General features: G+C 40.4%; 1 protein-coding gene across 3 annotated transcripts in view; it reads right to left on the bottom strand.

Annotated features, from left to right (window-relative positions):
* Window positions 1-210: 210 nt before the first annotated feature.
* Window positions 211-15,254, bottom strand: part of GRM5 (glutamate metabotropic receptor 5) — a 283,519-nt gene continuing 268,475 nt past the window's right edge. Inside the window, exons 8-10 of one of the 3 annotated variants that reach the window (XM_072855113.1) lie at window positions 10,285-10,380; window positions 8,550-8,711; window positions 211-1,033 (exon numbers count right to left, since the gene is read on the bottom strand). In XM_072855113.1, the coding sequence (XP_072711214.1) occupies window positions 211-1,033; window positions 8,550-8,711; window positions 10,285-10,380 (1,081 nt within the window). The remainder of the gene's footprint in view (window positions 1,034-8,549; window positions 8,712-10,284; window positions 10,381-15,254) is intronic. The other 2 variants (XM_072855124.1, XM_072855133.1) reach the window with 2 other exon arrangements.

The raw sequence follows: 15,254 nt of genomic DNA, 5'->3' as shown, positions 1-15,254 counted from the left end.
AATCTGCCATGAGTCATTTTGTCTTTAAAACAGCATAATTAATCTGATGTTTCCACTTCTCAAGTAATTCCTCTTCTTCCTCTCCGTTTCTCACAAGATGACCCAATGCCTCTCACTCTATCTGCGTAAACACTGGAGATCTCGAAGGCTTGGCTGTCCCCTCACTACTTGCTTGTAGTCGTTGAGATCCAACGTTGTCTTGAACTACATTCACAGCGAAGAAGAACTTTGAGTATAATCTCTGATGAGGAGCGTGTCATACTTTGGGGAGGACGGGATACAGAGAGCTGATTCAGAAACTGGAGAGCTGGGAGATGCACTTCCAGAATCGATGGAGTCTCTAAAAGGAGAAGGAGGAGTTAAAGCTACCAACTCCTCAAGGTCTTGCTTGGCTGATGGGGCCTCTGAAGTGCCTTCTTTGACGCTGCCATTTGAAGGTTTCCTAGCTGACTGCGAAGCGCCATTGACTTCGATGGCAGGAAGTGGTTGGATCTCTGCAAACGTGGTCATTGTTGTAGGGAGCTGGATTTCCCGTGGGATCAGGTATGAAGAGCAGAGAGGAGTGGCCACCATTGTCCCTGGAGTGGCTGTTGAAAGCATCATAGAGTTCAGCTCGCTGATGTTGGCTGTAAAGCGAGTAACCACGCTACTGATCTGCTCCATGAGGGAGCCTTGAGAGGAGCTACTTCGCTGAGGAGGCTCTGACTGGAAGGTAGGGGCATCATCTTCTGTTCGGCTAACGGAGGCAGTTCTGTGGCTCAAGGTGCTGATAGGCGAGGGAGTCTGCGGTCGGTACTGAGCTGGGTATTGCTCTTCTGCTTCCGAAACGTCGTAAAGCGTTTTGGCACTGGCCTCAGGAAATGTAGCGCTGCTACTATGTCGGCTACTATCTGTGCTTTTAGAAAAAGGCTTGATCACTGCAGTTTGATTTGGATTCTCTTTTTTGTTGATGTGGATTGACAGCCGCTGCCAAAGGTGTGCTCCTCTGCTGCTTTTCTCGTTCTGGGCCCAGGAAACTGATTTCCCATTAGAGCTGTAAACAGAAATGAGATAAGATGGTAACTTGCATCAAAGTTAAAAATGTAATCACTGTACCTATACCATGGGTATGTGGTGTCCCAGAGCTTATATTCATCATAAAGCTGACTGTAATTTCATCTATATCCATATCTATCTATTGCAATATAGCTATAGCTATAATTTATACCTGTATGGTCTAGAAAAACAAGCAGCGTGAGCCAGCTCATTTCACAGGCCATTTGTGCATCTAGCCGTGACCTACTCTGCGCTAGTTCATGGCCACTCCTGACACCTCTGTTGCTGCCCTTGGGACATAGGCAGTGTCTATCTTGGGAGAGGGAGCAGCTTGATGGTTTTCCTTCTGTTGGACTGGTGTCAGGAAGAGGGGCTGTGGGACTGCGGGATGCATGGAGGAGTGAGGAAGAGGTAAAAGATTGAAGGGAATAGATGAGAGACCTGGACTGTCTGGGTTGCAGGGGGCAGGTATGTAGGCTGGCCTGGGAGCATTCAGTGGTAAGGAGCTTGTTGTAGGGTGATGGCCATGGATTCCTGGTATGGGGCAGGGAGTGTAGACTGGGAGACGGAGAAGTTTAGTCTGTTAAGGCTGGGAAAAAAATCTGTTTATATCCCAGTACTTGGAAGTACTGGAGCAATACTCAGAAAGGGGCTATACTGGTTGTGGGTGGAGAGACGCTTCTAATGGATGACCTCTTCTTCATCAAGGTACTTGGTAAGTTAGCCACCACTAGCTTAAAGAAATTAATATTTTTAATTGCAGTTCAACTCAGAGAATAAAACCATATACCTAGTAGGAAAGAAATAATAGACAAGCTATACAAGCAGCTCTTCATGGTGACCTGAGTTTGGAGACAGCAATAAACATTTTGCTCCACTCTCCTGGAAAATGAGTCCTCTTAGGGTAGTTTCTCTTCAGATCACATCATACCCTGGCTCTTTATCTAAATTGCTTATTTTTCTCCTCTTTCTACTTAAGGAAAGCCAGCTGCAGCACTTACAAACACACAGAATGAAACCACTCCTTTCTTTTTACATCTTCCTTAGGCTGATGAGCTGGTGTTTATACATACATTAACTTATAGTTCTTGGGATTAAGAAAGACCATTAGAAATATTTCTTAGCTGAAACAGACAATGACTCTGAAATGATGTCAACAGGAAAAACATAGTCTCCACATACGAATAAGCGTGATTAATATATAAAATGCAACAGAACTTTAAACAATTCACTTTGGTTTCCAAAACATTTGCTACAGCCATTTAGATTTTTTGGAAAGACAACCACATTGGAGACCCTGGCAGAGTATCACAAATTTGTTCTTTGTTTGTTTGCTTTTTAAGCCTGAAATAGATGTACTCACACATGTTAGCCTGCAGTGTAACAGTTTGCAAGACACATAGTTTACTAAACACAGATGACTTTATACCAGCCCTCATGTGGAGGCTTGCCACACGCTATCAGTTTAATAGCTCTTCCAGTCACCTAAAAAGAAAGTTGTGCTGAGTGTAAACAAAACCTTCTTGTGGGTTCACATCCAGGATTACATTACATGAAATTACGATGGATCATGTAACACGACATATGCCAATAGCTTTCCCCTTCAAAAGCAGTGTGACAGAATCCAGCAGACGAACACAACGTAAACCAGTGGGTATTTTAAGAGAGGCTAGACTGGGAGATGATCTGTATGAGTATATAAGGGCTCACCCCTTTGCTGCAGTGATCACCAGGCTGTTATCTGGATCTTGGAAGTAAACTGTTATGCACCTACCTCCAAAATGCCAGGCAGAACAGCTGGTGGCTTGTAACTTGCTGTTCAGACAATCCCTTCCTTTTGCTGTACCTCAATCAGAGCAAGCAGGAAAAGCAAAATCTAACCTGTAGCACTGATCACTTTGACCCTTTGCATCTCTGTGGATGTGCTTCTGAGCTGAACAGATGCTGGGACTCACGTCTTCCAGTGGAAAACAGTTGCCTCTGAGGTTTGTGTGCTCCTCTTGTTGGAACATGTACTCCATGGGTGTTGAGAACTGTTTGAGAGCCCTGGCTCCCTGGTCATGCTGAGTCCTGAGCTCAGCGGGAGCTCAGTGCCAGCAGCAGGAGCAGGTTTTGGATCCTTTGGGAGATGAGATCATGCCTGTAGTTCTGGTATGATGACCATGAGATCTCCTCCCAGATCCTGCTGAGTTTGAGCTGGACCAGGAGGCTGGGTGACCTGGCACTCTTAACCTTGATCTGGCAGAAAGAGAGGGCCTAGTTCCAGTCCTGGGTGTCCTCCCCAGTGGGATCTCTTAACTCCTGCTGAGTTCAGAGCTCAAAGGGGTCTGTAAAATTCCTGCCTGCCACAGAGGCTAAATAAATGCCATTAACATGAAGGATTGGCCAATGCAAATAGAAACACTTGCCTGAAGAAACAGATATATTCTAGCACCCCTCCTGATTTCAGGCACTGGCTTAGTACAGGTGTTCAAACCCTATGGCTTTAAGTGTGTGCATGAGCACTAAATGCACATGGACATTTTCGGTTGACTGAAGATCAGGTTGTAAGAGCTTGTGAAGGGAACATGTCATTCCCTCCCTGGTCACCATTCAGGAGACAATTATTAAGGAGGGATATGAGGCTGAGGAGCCTGTGAAAAGGAAAAGGATAAAATCTGGGGATGTGTCCAGCCCTGGGCAAGGGCAGCTGACAGTTAAATCTTCAATGAAGCAGCTGTTACCAGTCCCCCTGAATCCCAGTTTGATTTTGGGTCAGTCTTGGCTGATGCACTTGTTTACAGACTTCGTGCTGTGCCCAAGAGTAATCAAGCTATATGTGTGGCTCTCATGGAGTTCCTAGGGCTCTAAAGGAGACCCAGTGGCTGTTTGATGTAAATTTTGTGCAGAAGCCTGAAAGACTTGACCATTATTCATTGCAAATTCCTTGATATAAAAAACTGAATAGGAAGCAAGCAGCAATTTATCAGTAAGGAATGAACCCCATAGTTAAAATCCTAGTAGTTTGCCCAGCAGTAATTGGAATTGTTATCTCAGAAACGAGATAACACCTACTTACTGCTGCACCTACTTACTACAAAGTCAACACTGGACTGTGTGCCATCATTTATCACCTCTGTGAAAGGAGCACCACTTGTTTTCATATATTGGTATGAAGCTGGGTTATGGGTAAATTCCAGTGATAGTACTTTACAGTTCTGCTCTAACTGCATATTGCTACTCTGTCAAGTTCACTGGAAACCACTGCAATGCACACAATTTAAAAATAAAGAAATAAAGATAGATCAGAGACATAGATTATGATGGCTACTAATGAATTGTTTACAATTTTTATGCCCAGCTCTGCCGTGACCCTTTGATGATGGGAAACATTAGGTCAGTGACATTTTAGAGTTTTCTTGCAGACAGATTTTGAGTCCCTCACATGAGAACAGCAGAATTACACTTTTGAGCCCCCAAAGGAATTCCACTGCTAAGTTTGACTGAATACACGTTTTTCTACCCCACTCTGCTTTTCTACTGGCACATTGCACTGAGTAGAGCAGAGCAGAGTACAGGTCATATCTAGAGAAGAGCAAACTCAATCAATCAGTGACATAACTTCCAAACCAATATGTTAGCAAAATACTTTTTTTTTTTTTTTTTTTTTGTAAAACAAAATTTTTTGCATGGCACATTTTTTGTTTTCTTTCACTATAGGTGAATTATGTTCAGTCTTATGTATGAGAGGGATTCCCTTGGAACCAGTCATACTAATTGTTTCTCCAGTCTCTTTACTAAAAGCTGCTTTGATTTTGATAGCTAGGCTTTTTCCCAGCCTGCTAGGCCTACCATAATATAATATGTACAATAAGTGAAAGTGGTATAAAAAAGAGAGCTTTTGAAGTCTCTGACATTTCAAATATTTCCTCTACAGTTGTCCGCTTGCTGACAGAATAGCAATTGGTATTGTTTCTCATTTTCTTCCCTTACTTAACCTTTTTAGAGTCACTTAAGTTTTGTCTTTAGGGCTTTGTTCTGTATTCATAAGGGATATTAACTGCTTTTTATCCACTTAAGTGTTAAGAAAAATGTTCCCCTCCCCTTACACATGTTTTGTTTTACTATCTAGAATAGATCACTTTGTCCTTTGTTTTGGTTGAGGTAGCAGAAGTTTTGTTTCAGCATTTCTTGCTCTGTGGTGTGATTATCTATGAGATGGTGCATAGCTCTGCCACCAGGGTTTCTTTAGCCAGATGCTATTAAAGCGAATGTGTTTTGTGAGGTCCTTCAAAATGCAGAAGAAATGAAAAGTGGGAAGAGGAATTGACAGTCACAGCACCTGAAAGCTCTCATTATTTTAGCAAGGACACCATTCTCATTAATTACCTGAAATTGTTAAAATTAATTCTGATGATGAGTGCCTAGGGACTAGTATTGGGACAGTTACTGAAAGCATATGTAATTTGAAAATAAGTCACTTATCTTTTATTATTAACTTTAAATGAAATAGGAAAATCAGTTTAAAATGATAGAATTTATTATTTTCTAAGAAAGCTTAGAATGCATAGCTACATAGTATTATTCACCAGTGGAAACTGGAATACAAGGGGAATCAATAGAGAGTAGTATAAAAATGTAAGGGAGTTTTTGTTCTCTATCACATACCACTATCAGTATCTGATTCCAGATTTGAAATGATACAACTGAAAACAGCTACTGGACAATAACTTGATGGAGACCTGTATGATCTCTTTGCAACTTGTCCTCACATGAATATAATAAGGAATGATTTCAAATTCTTTAATTTATAAGTCCATGCATGAAAATTCGTATTTCAGAACACTGGTCTAAATTTTATTGAGCTAAAACTGGCAGCAAAGTCATGTTTAGATGTTTCAATGGCTGAAGTAGAGTGTTGCATTCAAACTTGAAGCAATATCTTGTTTTTTAAGAAGCTGATGTAGTTAAGTTATTGCTCCAACACTGTGCAGACCAAGCCTGTTTCTTAAGGACAGTCTTCTCCTGTGTTTAAGGGAGAAGTCCTTCTGTCTTATCCACAGAAGCAGCTGGCATTGGTAAGCAGGATAAACTTCTGTACTTAGTCCATACAACTTTCTGCCAAGGAGAACTTTTGTTATTCAAAATAAATAGTAAGAAGCTGTTGTCCTTTTAGAGTCCTCTGCTGAAACCTTATTAAAGACTCAATGATATAATTACTCCGCCTGAAAAGGATTGTGTGCTATCTGCAGATTTAACTAAAAACTCACTCTTCATAAGGGGTGATCTGTGTGTGTGCCTGTGATGCCTGCAAGCACGGGCACATGTGTATTTTGTTTCTCTAGTCTTGTCACCTGAGCCAATCTCAGATCAATATACATTTTGCTTGTAGTGACCCAAGTTCTTTATCCTTGGGAGAATGCAGGTGCCTTGCAACATGCTGAAATGAAATAAGTGGTTGAAGTGGCAAACTCCAGTATACCTGTATGAAAAAGTCATAGTTTCTCCTGGGACTGTAGGACAGCCTGGATGACTGGCTAAAACTGGACACAGAACTCTAGGGTATCTAAACTAGGTCAGTTCTACCACTGTAATGGTTTGTGTTGTTGCCATTTTGAATAGCCTTTAAGGAAACCTCTACAGGCCTATATAATTTTTTCCCTGGGTGAAAGCCAATTCTGCCACACACAAACAGTCTGCTAGTGATATATCACTCAAGTCATTTAGCTTAAATTATTTCCATGCTGCTTGTTCTATGGAAATAAATATCAACAAAACACAAAAGAAGAATGATACAGGGCAAAAAGTCATTTTGTCCTGTCCTGAGTTCTAAAAGTGAACAACATATTTTGCAATTATTTTGCAAAGAGAGAGAGTTGTTTTCTGTTAACAACAGCAAGGGCATTTATTTATATTACTCCATGAACTGTAATCAGTTGATACCTCCTTTCCTCATGAAAATAACAGCTGATATTTATATGAATGACTTCTCCAATCTATAAGGATGAAAGAAACTACAAAGTGAGAGAGAGCTGATGGACAGAAACTTTGCCAATGACTTCCCAGCGCAGCCACCAGCAATGCTAATGCTGGGAGTTGTTTCAGCAGCATGCCTGGCTAGAACGGGAAATGAAGTGTCTGGTATCTGAATGAAAGATTTCTAGGACACCTATTATCATGACCCAAAATGCAAAAATTATTTTGATACTAGATGTAAATTCTTTCCTCTATTACTGTGACCTCACTGCAATTGTTAAGGCAGCTAGTGCTGGGTTTTGCTTCCTGTCCAAAAAATGTCACTTCAAGCATCTCTGAGCACATCTCTGCTACACTGGAGCATCCTATTCACAGGATGGAGAGTAGGCAATGACCCCTCTTGAACTGTGAGTTCTGCTTCCTGATGCACAAAGCTTTAAGATGCTTTCAACATTGCTTAGTCAACATGTTTTTTCAATTTTTTCATTGATTATTTGCTAAAGGTATGAAACAGAAACTGGAAAAAATAGGAACCACCAGCTTACCCAACCCTGAAATCAGGAGCACAAACGGTGCATAAGAAAAAACAAACAAAAAAAAAGAGAAATATTTAAGTCTCCCAGTTGTATCTCCAAAGTCAAGGGTTGATTTGAATTCTATCCTCTGCAAAGAGCATACAATTGGAGGAACTTCAGATGTTTGGCATGCCTGATAAATAATTACAGAGGTATTTATGCACATGGGACTTACCAGCAGAAAAATTACTCTTCTGAATTATTAAGCAGTTTCTTATTCATTGCATTTAATCAAATCAGAAATGCAATCATGATGCAAGAAATGCAAAAAAAATGATGTTGTGATGCCTGCTTTGTGAAAGCCCCATAAAACATCCCATTCCATAATTGATTTTATCAGATATATGTGAATGATGCTCACAGGTGACGCAGGATGTAGTAACTTCTCTTAATCAGAAATAGCCTTACAAAGCATCACATAGTGTACCCATTACAGCTATTTTTATGTACTTTTCATCTTGAAAAATCCCAAGCCATTTGGATAGACTAATATACAATGATAGTGAGGCCCTGATGTGAAAAATATCCACACTAGGGTTGGAACACAAAAATAGTATTGCACGAGGGTTTTGAGAACATGAGCTGAATAATACAGCCCAGTATGAAATTGCACAGCATTTTTTAGACTGAAAGGATGTAAGTGGGATTTGGTCAGTATCATGGGACCTCTTTGTCCCGTGAGATGATGAGATTTTTTCATTATTCACAAACGGTCAGACCCCTGCATCTGTCTTTTTCCATCTGCACTTCATCCCAGTGACTTCTAGCAGTGCTCTGATACTTACTGAGATAGGACAATGGCACCTACTTTCCTTTCTACAACATCTACGTTATCTCTGGGAGGTTCCCAGGCTATTCAGTGGCAACTCTACTTAGGTTATGAAATTTGACAAGGACCACTGGCCAGGACACTGTGGCTGGAGACAACAAAACACAGCCATCAAATGCAATTGCACTCTCTGTTAAGCAGCAGGTGTTCTTAACTGTTTGAGTAGGTCTTGCAGCTGACAGTCTTGCTGTGGTACTATTAGACTGACACAGTTTCCAGTCTTTTTGACTGTTAGGGCATCCTCTTTAACAGGAACCTTTTTCTCCTCTCTACTTGACTCAGATCGATTACAGTCTGGAATGCAAACAGATTCTTCACTGTGAAGATATAAAATATAAAAAAGAAATTTTTCAAGTGTATATATATGGCCAGGCAAAACAGCGCTGAATACTGTACAACAAAATACAGTTGTTTGACATTTACATATACTTTTCTTCTCTTCAAAATTCTCTTATATAGTGACTCCAGATAGCTTTAAAATGAAGAATAAATATCACTGAAGGCAATGCAATGTAGGAAAAAAATAAATCCAGACAACACACAGACAAGAAACAGAATCCCAACTGACAAAAAATAACAGGCATATATACATTTTGTACAACACTCAGCAATGAATGTTCCTGATGTTACTCAAACAGCAGGAGTCCCTCAGGTGTGTGGTATGTAGCGTTATAGTTGATAGCCTTATGTACATGAGTGAATATTGTTGTACCCAAGGGGAACATAACACTGTGCAAGTGTTTCACTGAACACACTCCTGCAATGGTAAAATTCACCTGTGATGTAGCACTTGGGAAAAGTAAAGGTATAATTTGGTCATGCTGTGCTCTAAGGTTGCATTTACAAATACCTTACAGGGGTCGATAAGAAATGAGTGGATCTTTTAATAAATGGTAAACCAAATACTTCTAACTTATGGTAGAATGTAACGCAATGATACAATGCTTATTAAGAGTATTGTTTCATGAAAGATTTATAAACATCTGTGACACATGCGGCTTATTCATTTATTAATGAAATGTCTGGAGAAATGGATTTTCTGTCCTATGGGAGAGTTCAACATTTGGAAATCTGATTGGACTCAAAATGAGATGAATAGTTGAAATCTCCAAGTATTTCACAGAATTCAATAGTTTGAAATATTTCAATACAAAACATCAAAATGGCCATATTGAAATAGTGCATCCCAGTAACACTGAAAAAATGTAGTATTCGATATTCATCAAAATTGTAACATTAGCGTATAATGTTATGAAGTATATAATGGCCAAAACAAAATTGAAAATAATTATCTAAATTAAATGAAAAGGGGAAAGTTATGAAAAAGATGTTCTGAACTCTATTTAAAATGAGTTTGAAACCTTTCCTTAAAACCACTGTAAAACTCAGCACTTTCCCACAAGGACCAGGAGAAGAACCAGGTTTTTCATATTGAAAATGTTTTCATCAGTCAATTTTTCTCTCTCTTTTTAAAAGCTCTTCTGATTAGACCTAATGTAATCCCTGATATGTAGTGGGGCCACCATTCCAGAGGAGTTCTGGAGCTGCTTACTCCAAGTTTGAATGCTGTCTCTTCTTCATCCGCTCTACTGGATTAATGAGTCAGGTGTAAGGTTTCTCCTCCTCAAAGCACCATATTATGACAACATCACACAGGACATGTGGTCTGGATCACTCAAATGAACACGGTGCAGGGTTTTTTTGGCGGTCAGATGGAACACAGAAATCAGCAGTGGCCACATGTTTTCTTTTGTCTTTTTATTTTCTAAACATACTATATGGGATGCACAGGAATTACAGACAGAGGATCTGGCCTGGCATTGTTCCAGGGCTGCTCCTCTTGTTCACAGACATATCACACTGCCCTAAGGCCACTTGCTGTTTGCTTACCTGGTCATTGTAGCTCTCCCACCATTCCCCATACTCCCTTTTGGGGTGAAACACTCTATTTCCGACTTGTGCGGGGCCAGTCTCCTGCCTTTGTACCTAATAAATCACGACAACAACAGGAGCAAACAGAAAGAAGTGATTGTGTGCTCAGCTTTCTGTGACAGCTGCTGTGCAAAGGGCCATGCACATGAATGCTACTGTGGCAGTGGTGGGGTATAGGGCAAAGCAGCCGTGGGAGCGGTGGAATAGCTGCATAAAACCCCAGACCTGTGCTAAAGCAAACAGGGCTATGCAGGAGAGGTGCTCACCATTTTCTTTTTTTATGTATAGGCAGAGCTAAAAAATTCTACAGAATAGATAACATGCTAACCTTTTGTCTTTAATACTTTTTGGAGTCAGACCAAAATGTTTGGCTAAACAGTTTAAGGGAAACAACACTTAAATTAAGGATCAGTGAGAAACCAGCTGGTGGCCACATTCTCAATCCTAACTGAATCTTTTTCTCTGATCCCCCATCTCTGTAACACTTGTTCATCTGCTTGTCAAAGCAAGCACCAGTGTAGTTGGTTGCTTGGATAAAATTTGGGTGGGCTCACAGTTCATGTCGTGAATGGGCCTTTCTCTCTCCATTAGCAATAAAAGGAGGCTAGATGACTTGCTGAGATGTAGACATAAAGTCAGATGAAATCAATCCCAATTCTAGAGCCCAGTGCAGTAATGTAAATGTTTTAGTGTTTTTAATACCATACCTTGCACTTGGATGAAAAACTCACTTGGATAAACAATGTAATACTTGAGGATCTAATTAATCCCTGGATAGGGTACCAGGATAAGACCTGGTCATTGTTTACTCTCTGAAGCACTTAATTGGGATGTGAGCATTGAAGAGGTCTTATGCTGGCTCTCTTCCCAGTGGTGAATTTCACCCTAATTGTACAAATTCTTGTGCTAAGTGTTGAAATACCTATTTAAATGCTTTAATAAAATCTGGGCAAAATGCCTGCAGATGTCTTCTCAAAGAGTTTGTGATATCCCATTCCCACGTGCTATGAGGTGCATTGTGGGTATTTAACACACTTGTGTGGGGAAGCCTGTACATTTTAACACTGCTAACATTACAGAATAAATGACTTATTTGTTGCTTGTCCATTAACCTGATCTAGATAGCAAAAGGTACCTTGAAGAGAACAACCCTGTAAAAGAGAAATAACCTGAGTACATACAAAGTCAGGCTGAACTTTGGATGCAGTTGTAGTAGATCCTCAGAGGCAATGTATATTGCATAAATAACTGAGGAAGAAGCTTAGTGAATCTGAGAGTGAACCGGAGACAGTAAAATGAGGTGTGCTCAGTGCAGAGAAGTCCTTTCATTTACAAATTATAACCTTACTGAAAGGAGGAACAACAGGAGCTTTGCAGACTGGCTACCAAGGTTTTAAGGCAATCCAGAGTGTGGTATATGCAGTGCTCCCAGATAGGCATGAAGCTCGTGCAGGACACATACATATTAAATGGAAGTCGATTCCTAGAGCAGAGGAAAAAGTGGAGGGGCTTAGAGAGTAGATAAATTCACTGAAAAATACAAAGGAAGTCAGGCTGGATCATACAAATTCAGTTAGGGTAGCCAGAGAGAAAGAACGAAGAGAAAAGAATGCGTAGAAACTTGACAGGAAAGAAAAGGAAATAAAGTTGGGGTGAAGGTGTTAGACATCAAAGAAAGTAGAGTTTAGGAAGAGCAGGAAGGAAACACAGTTACATTTAGACCTGTTAACCAAAAGAGGTACTCTGTGCCCAACAAGACAGAAGGAGAAAAAGTTGACTAAGAGAAGGAATTTGGAGACTCTAAATGCTCACAGTAAGTTGAATACTAAAAAGTAGCCAACAGAAGGAAACAAGAGGTAAGTGTCCTTGGTAACTCCATCCTGAAGAACCCCTGGTTAGGACGGATGTGACCCAGATAAAGAAAACCCCAAAGTTCCCCATTCCCCAGTCATTAGAATAAATTTCACTGTCGTGAAAGTCAGCGGAACGGATCTCGGAGAGGCTGATATGAATCTCTCAAGTTTTTCCATCCACTCAAGAGCAAATTACACCATCAGAAATAGTGTGTGGTCACAGAATGCCTCAAAGCCTTGAACCATAATATCTCTGCCACTGCCATTCATTCAGTGCTAAATATCCATGTAATTACGAAAACAGTGATCAAACTCTAATCAACCCTCCTAGTGTGGAAAGTGCATCTAACCAGTGCATGGAAGCTGCAAAGTTCTTTGGGTGACCATTCTGGAAAGGGACACCAGAGGTTCTAAGTAAAAAGGGTTTTCAGCTTTCAGAGCAGATAAAGGACATGATTTTGCCTCAGAATGTCTTGAATTAGAAAAATGTCCCCTTTCTGGTTGCTAAAATGAAGGTTTGGTTTAAAAGCAGAGAAAAAACCCTCAAACATTTCTTTGCAGTTGTCATAACAAATGCTAATGTGAAAATTAATTTGGTATTTCAGCTGGTGTATGGAGGAGGCATAAAACACTAGTGTGAGCAAGAATAGATTTCTTTTCTCAGGGTCAATTCCAGGACTGTGTATTGGTTAGAAAAGAGAGATAAGACTTTACTTCTGTGCAGACAGGCAGCTACTAAATTCTGTTGAAGGATTTAAAAGATTTTCAGTCATTTTTAGTGTTTCTTTGGGGTTTTGGGTGTGGCATTGTGGGCTGTGTCATTTTTTTGCAGAAGGGTGAGTTGTCTTACGAACAAATTCTTAATGATACATACTAATATGTTTTATAAGTGTTGATCAGTGACAGGAAATTTGTGAAGTAATTCCCAGTATTTCAGTCACTGCGGGGCTTGTCCATTTGCCAAATACTTTGCCACATCACTTACACAGCACTGCTCTGCACTCTCCAGAGGGGATCAGTAGAGAGAAAGAAACTTACTCCTGGGCTGAGAGAAAACATGTCTGTACTGCCTTGGCTTTTAGTGAACTTGATGCACATGTGATACATGGTAGGAAACACCAGCGTGACTGCTCAGGTTTGAAGGACTATTAGATCTTTTCTTTGCCTTCTTTACCTTCCAACAAAACTCCTCTTGTAGACCAAATTAATGGATGCTATAGGAAATAAATGGGGAATATGGGAATCATAATGCTGAATGAGACCAATAGCCATCCACTACAAGGCTGTAGAAACCAGTTTTTGATCTCTTAATGTGCAGATCCCTACTTCTTTTTTTCCAGTTAAGGTGTGGGCCCCTGTACTGACAAGAGGTGATAGTCCTTAGATATGGACTTTATTAGACTATGCCTACACTTTAGAACCAGGTGCTGGCATCCTGGTGGTCCTGACTTCATGTTAGGGTGAGACCCAGGTGTGCTCATGGCCCCTCCTGCCCCTGCTCTGTCCTGGTTTCCATGCAGAGGGTCTTGGATGCCTTGACCAGCAGTCCATTCCGTATGGTAGTATATCCCCTATCTGGAGGATGCTGGCGGGCCAGAGCTAGATGTGCCATAGCCCACATTTCAGTATAGTTTGGTCAAAGGCTTAGTCAAATCCTTGAAAAATAGTCTATGTGTAGAATGTGGGTAGTAGTACACAGATTCTGTTAAAATGTCCACACTACACCAGCTGAGAAAGACTACTCAAAAGACAACTGCTTGCAATAGCGAAAAGTAATTGTTTTAGATAATATGTTGTCTGGAAAAAAAAAAAATCCCAGCAATTAGAAACTGGCTTTTACTCTTAGACATAAGATTTTTTCCTCTCTCCTTTTTCAGTAAAAAGTAAAAGGTTTAACTAACTAAAAGATATCTCAGGATATCTTTGGTTTGTTTAATGCAATGCAAAGTAAAGGTGATTTGCTGTGTAGGAGATGGATAGCTGTCATCAATCCATATTTTAAATGCAATCTCATACTGCCATGCTGAAATGTTATTAATTATTGAGCACCAAATGTGTGCTTGGCATTCTTAAGACCCAGAGGAAGACAGTAGCTCTAATCAACATGCTTTTTCTACTTCAAGGTGGGAGTTAATGACCTAATGAAACTGTACCTTGCAAGGGTGGAAAAAGTGATGTTTCCACAGGAACACCTAAGAGGAGAGAGGTTGTAGAGCCAAATCTCATTGTAGGGCGATGGCTAATCGTACACTGGGGACTTAAGTTCTGCATTTCAGTGACTAATTCCTAAGGGCCTTGTTAATTAACAGGATCCCAATTTTTGGTCTGAGATACTGAAAATTGTATTAGTGTCTAAAGCTCTTTCTGAATCAAGCTTTTCCCCACAAGTTAACAATAATCAAAGTAGGTAATATCTATTATTTCAACCCCAAACCTCTCAGTTTGGCTATTTTGGAATGAACCTGAAGCAAGACTTTTTTAAAGCCCTGAAAGATGAAGTTAAGAGGAGAGGAGAGGAGAGGAGAGGAGAGGAGAGGAGAGGAGAGGAGAGGAGAGGAGAGGAGAGGAGAGGAGAGGAGAGGAGAGGAGAGGAGAGGAGAGAAGAGAAGAGAAGAGAAGAGAAGAGAAGAGAAAAGAGAAGAGAAGAGAAGAGAAGAGAAGAGAAGAGAAGAGAAGAGAAGAGAAGAGAAGAGAAGAGAAGAGAAGAGAAGAGAAGAGAAGAGAAGAGAAGAGAAGAGAAGAGAAGAGAAGAGAAGAGAAGAGAAGAGAAGAGAAGAGAAGAGAAGAGAAGAGAAGAGAAGAGAAGAGAAGAGAGGAGAAGAGAGGAGAGGGGATTCAGAAAGCTTTACAGTATATTAATGAAATATTGTCTCTCTGCTTTCCATCACTTTTACGGAGTCTTTTCAATGTGCTTATGCCTGGAACTTGAACAGGTTGCTGAATGTTACAAAGCCATCCACCTTTCCAGACCCAGTTATATATTTTAATTGTCAGATCTTACAATCTAGCCTTATTCTAGGTAAGACAATACGTGTATGAAGATTTCTGCATAAATGGTAAAGAATGAAATATGAA

The sequence above is a fragment of the Ciconia boyciana genome, chromosome 1 (assembly GCF_034638445.1).
Source record: "Ciconia boyciana chromosome 1, ASM3463844v1, whole genome shotgun sequence".
NCBI classification, from domain to species: Eukaryota; Metazoa; Chordata; class Aves; order Ciconiiformes; family Ciconiidae; genus Ciconia; species Ciconia boyciana.
Note: the sequence above shows the minus strand (reverse complement) of the source record. Positions and strands in the feature narration are given on the sequence as shown.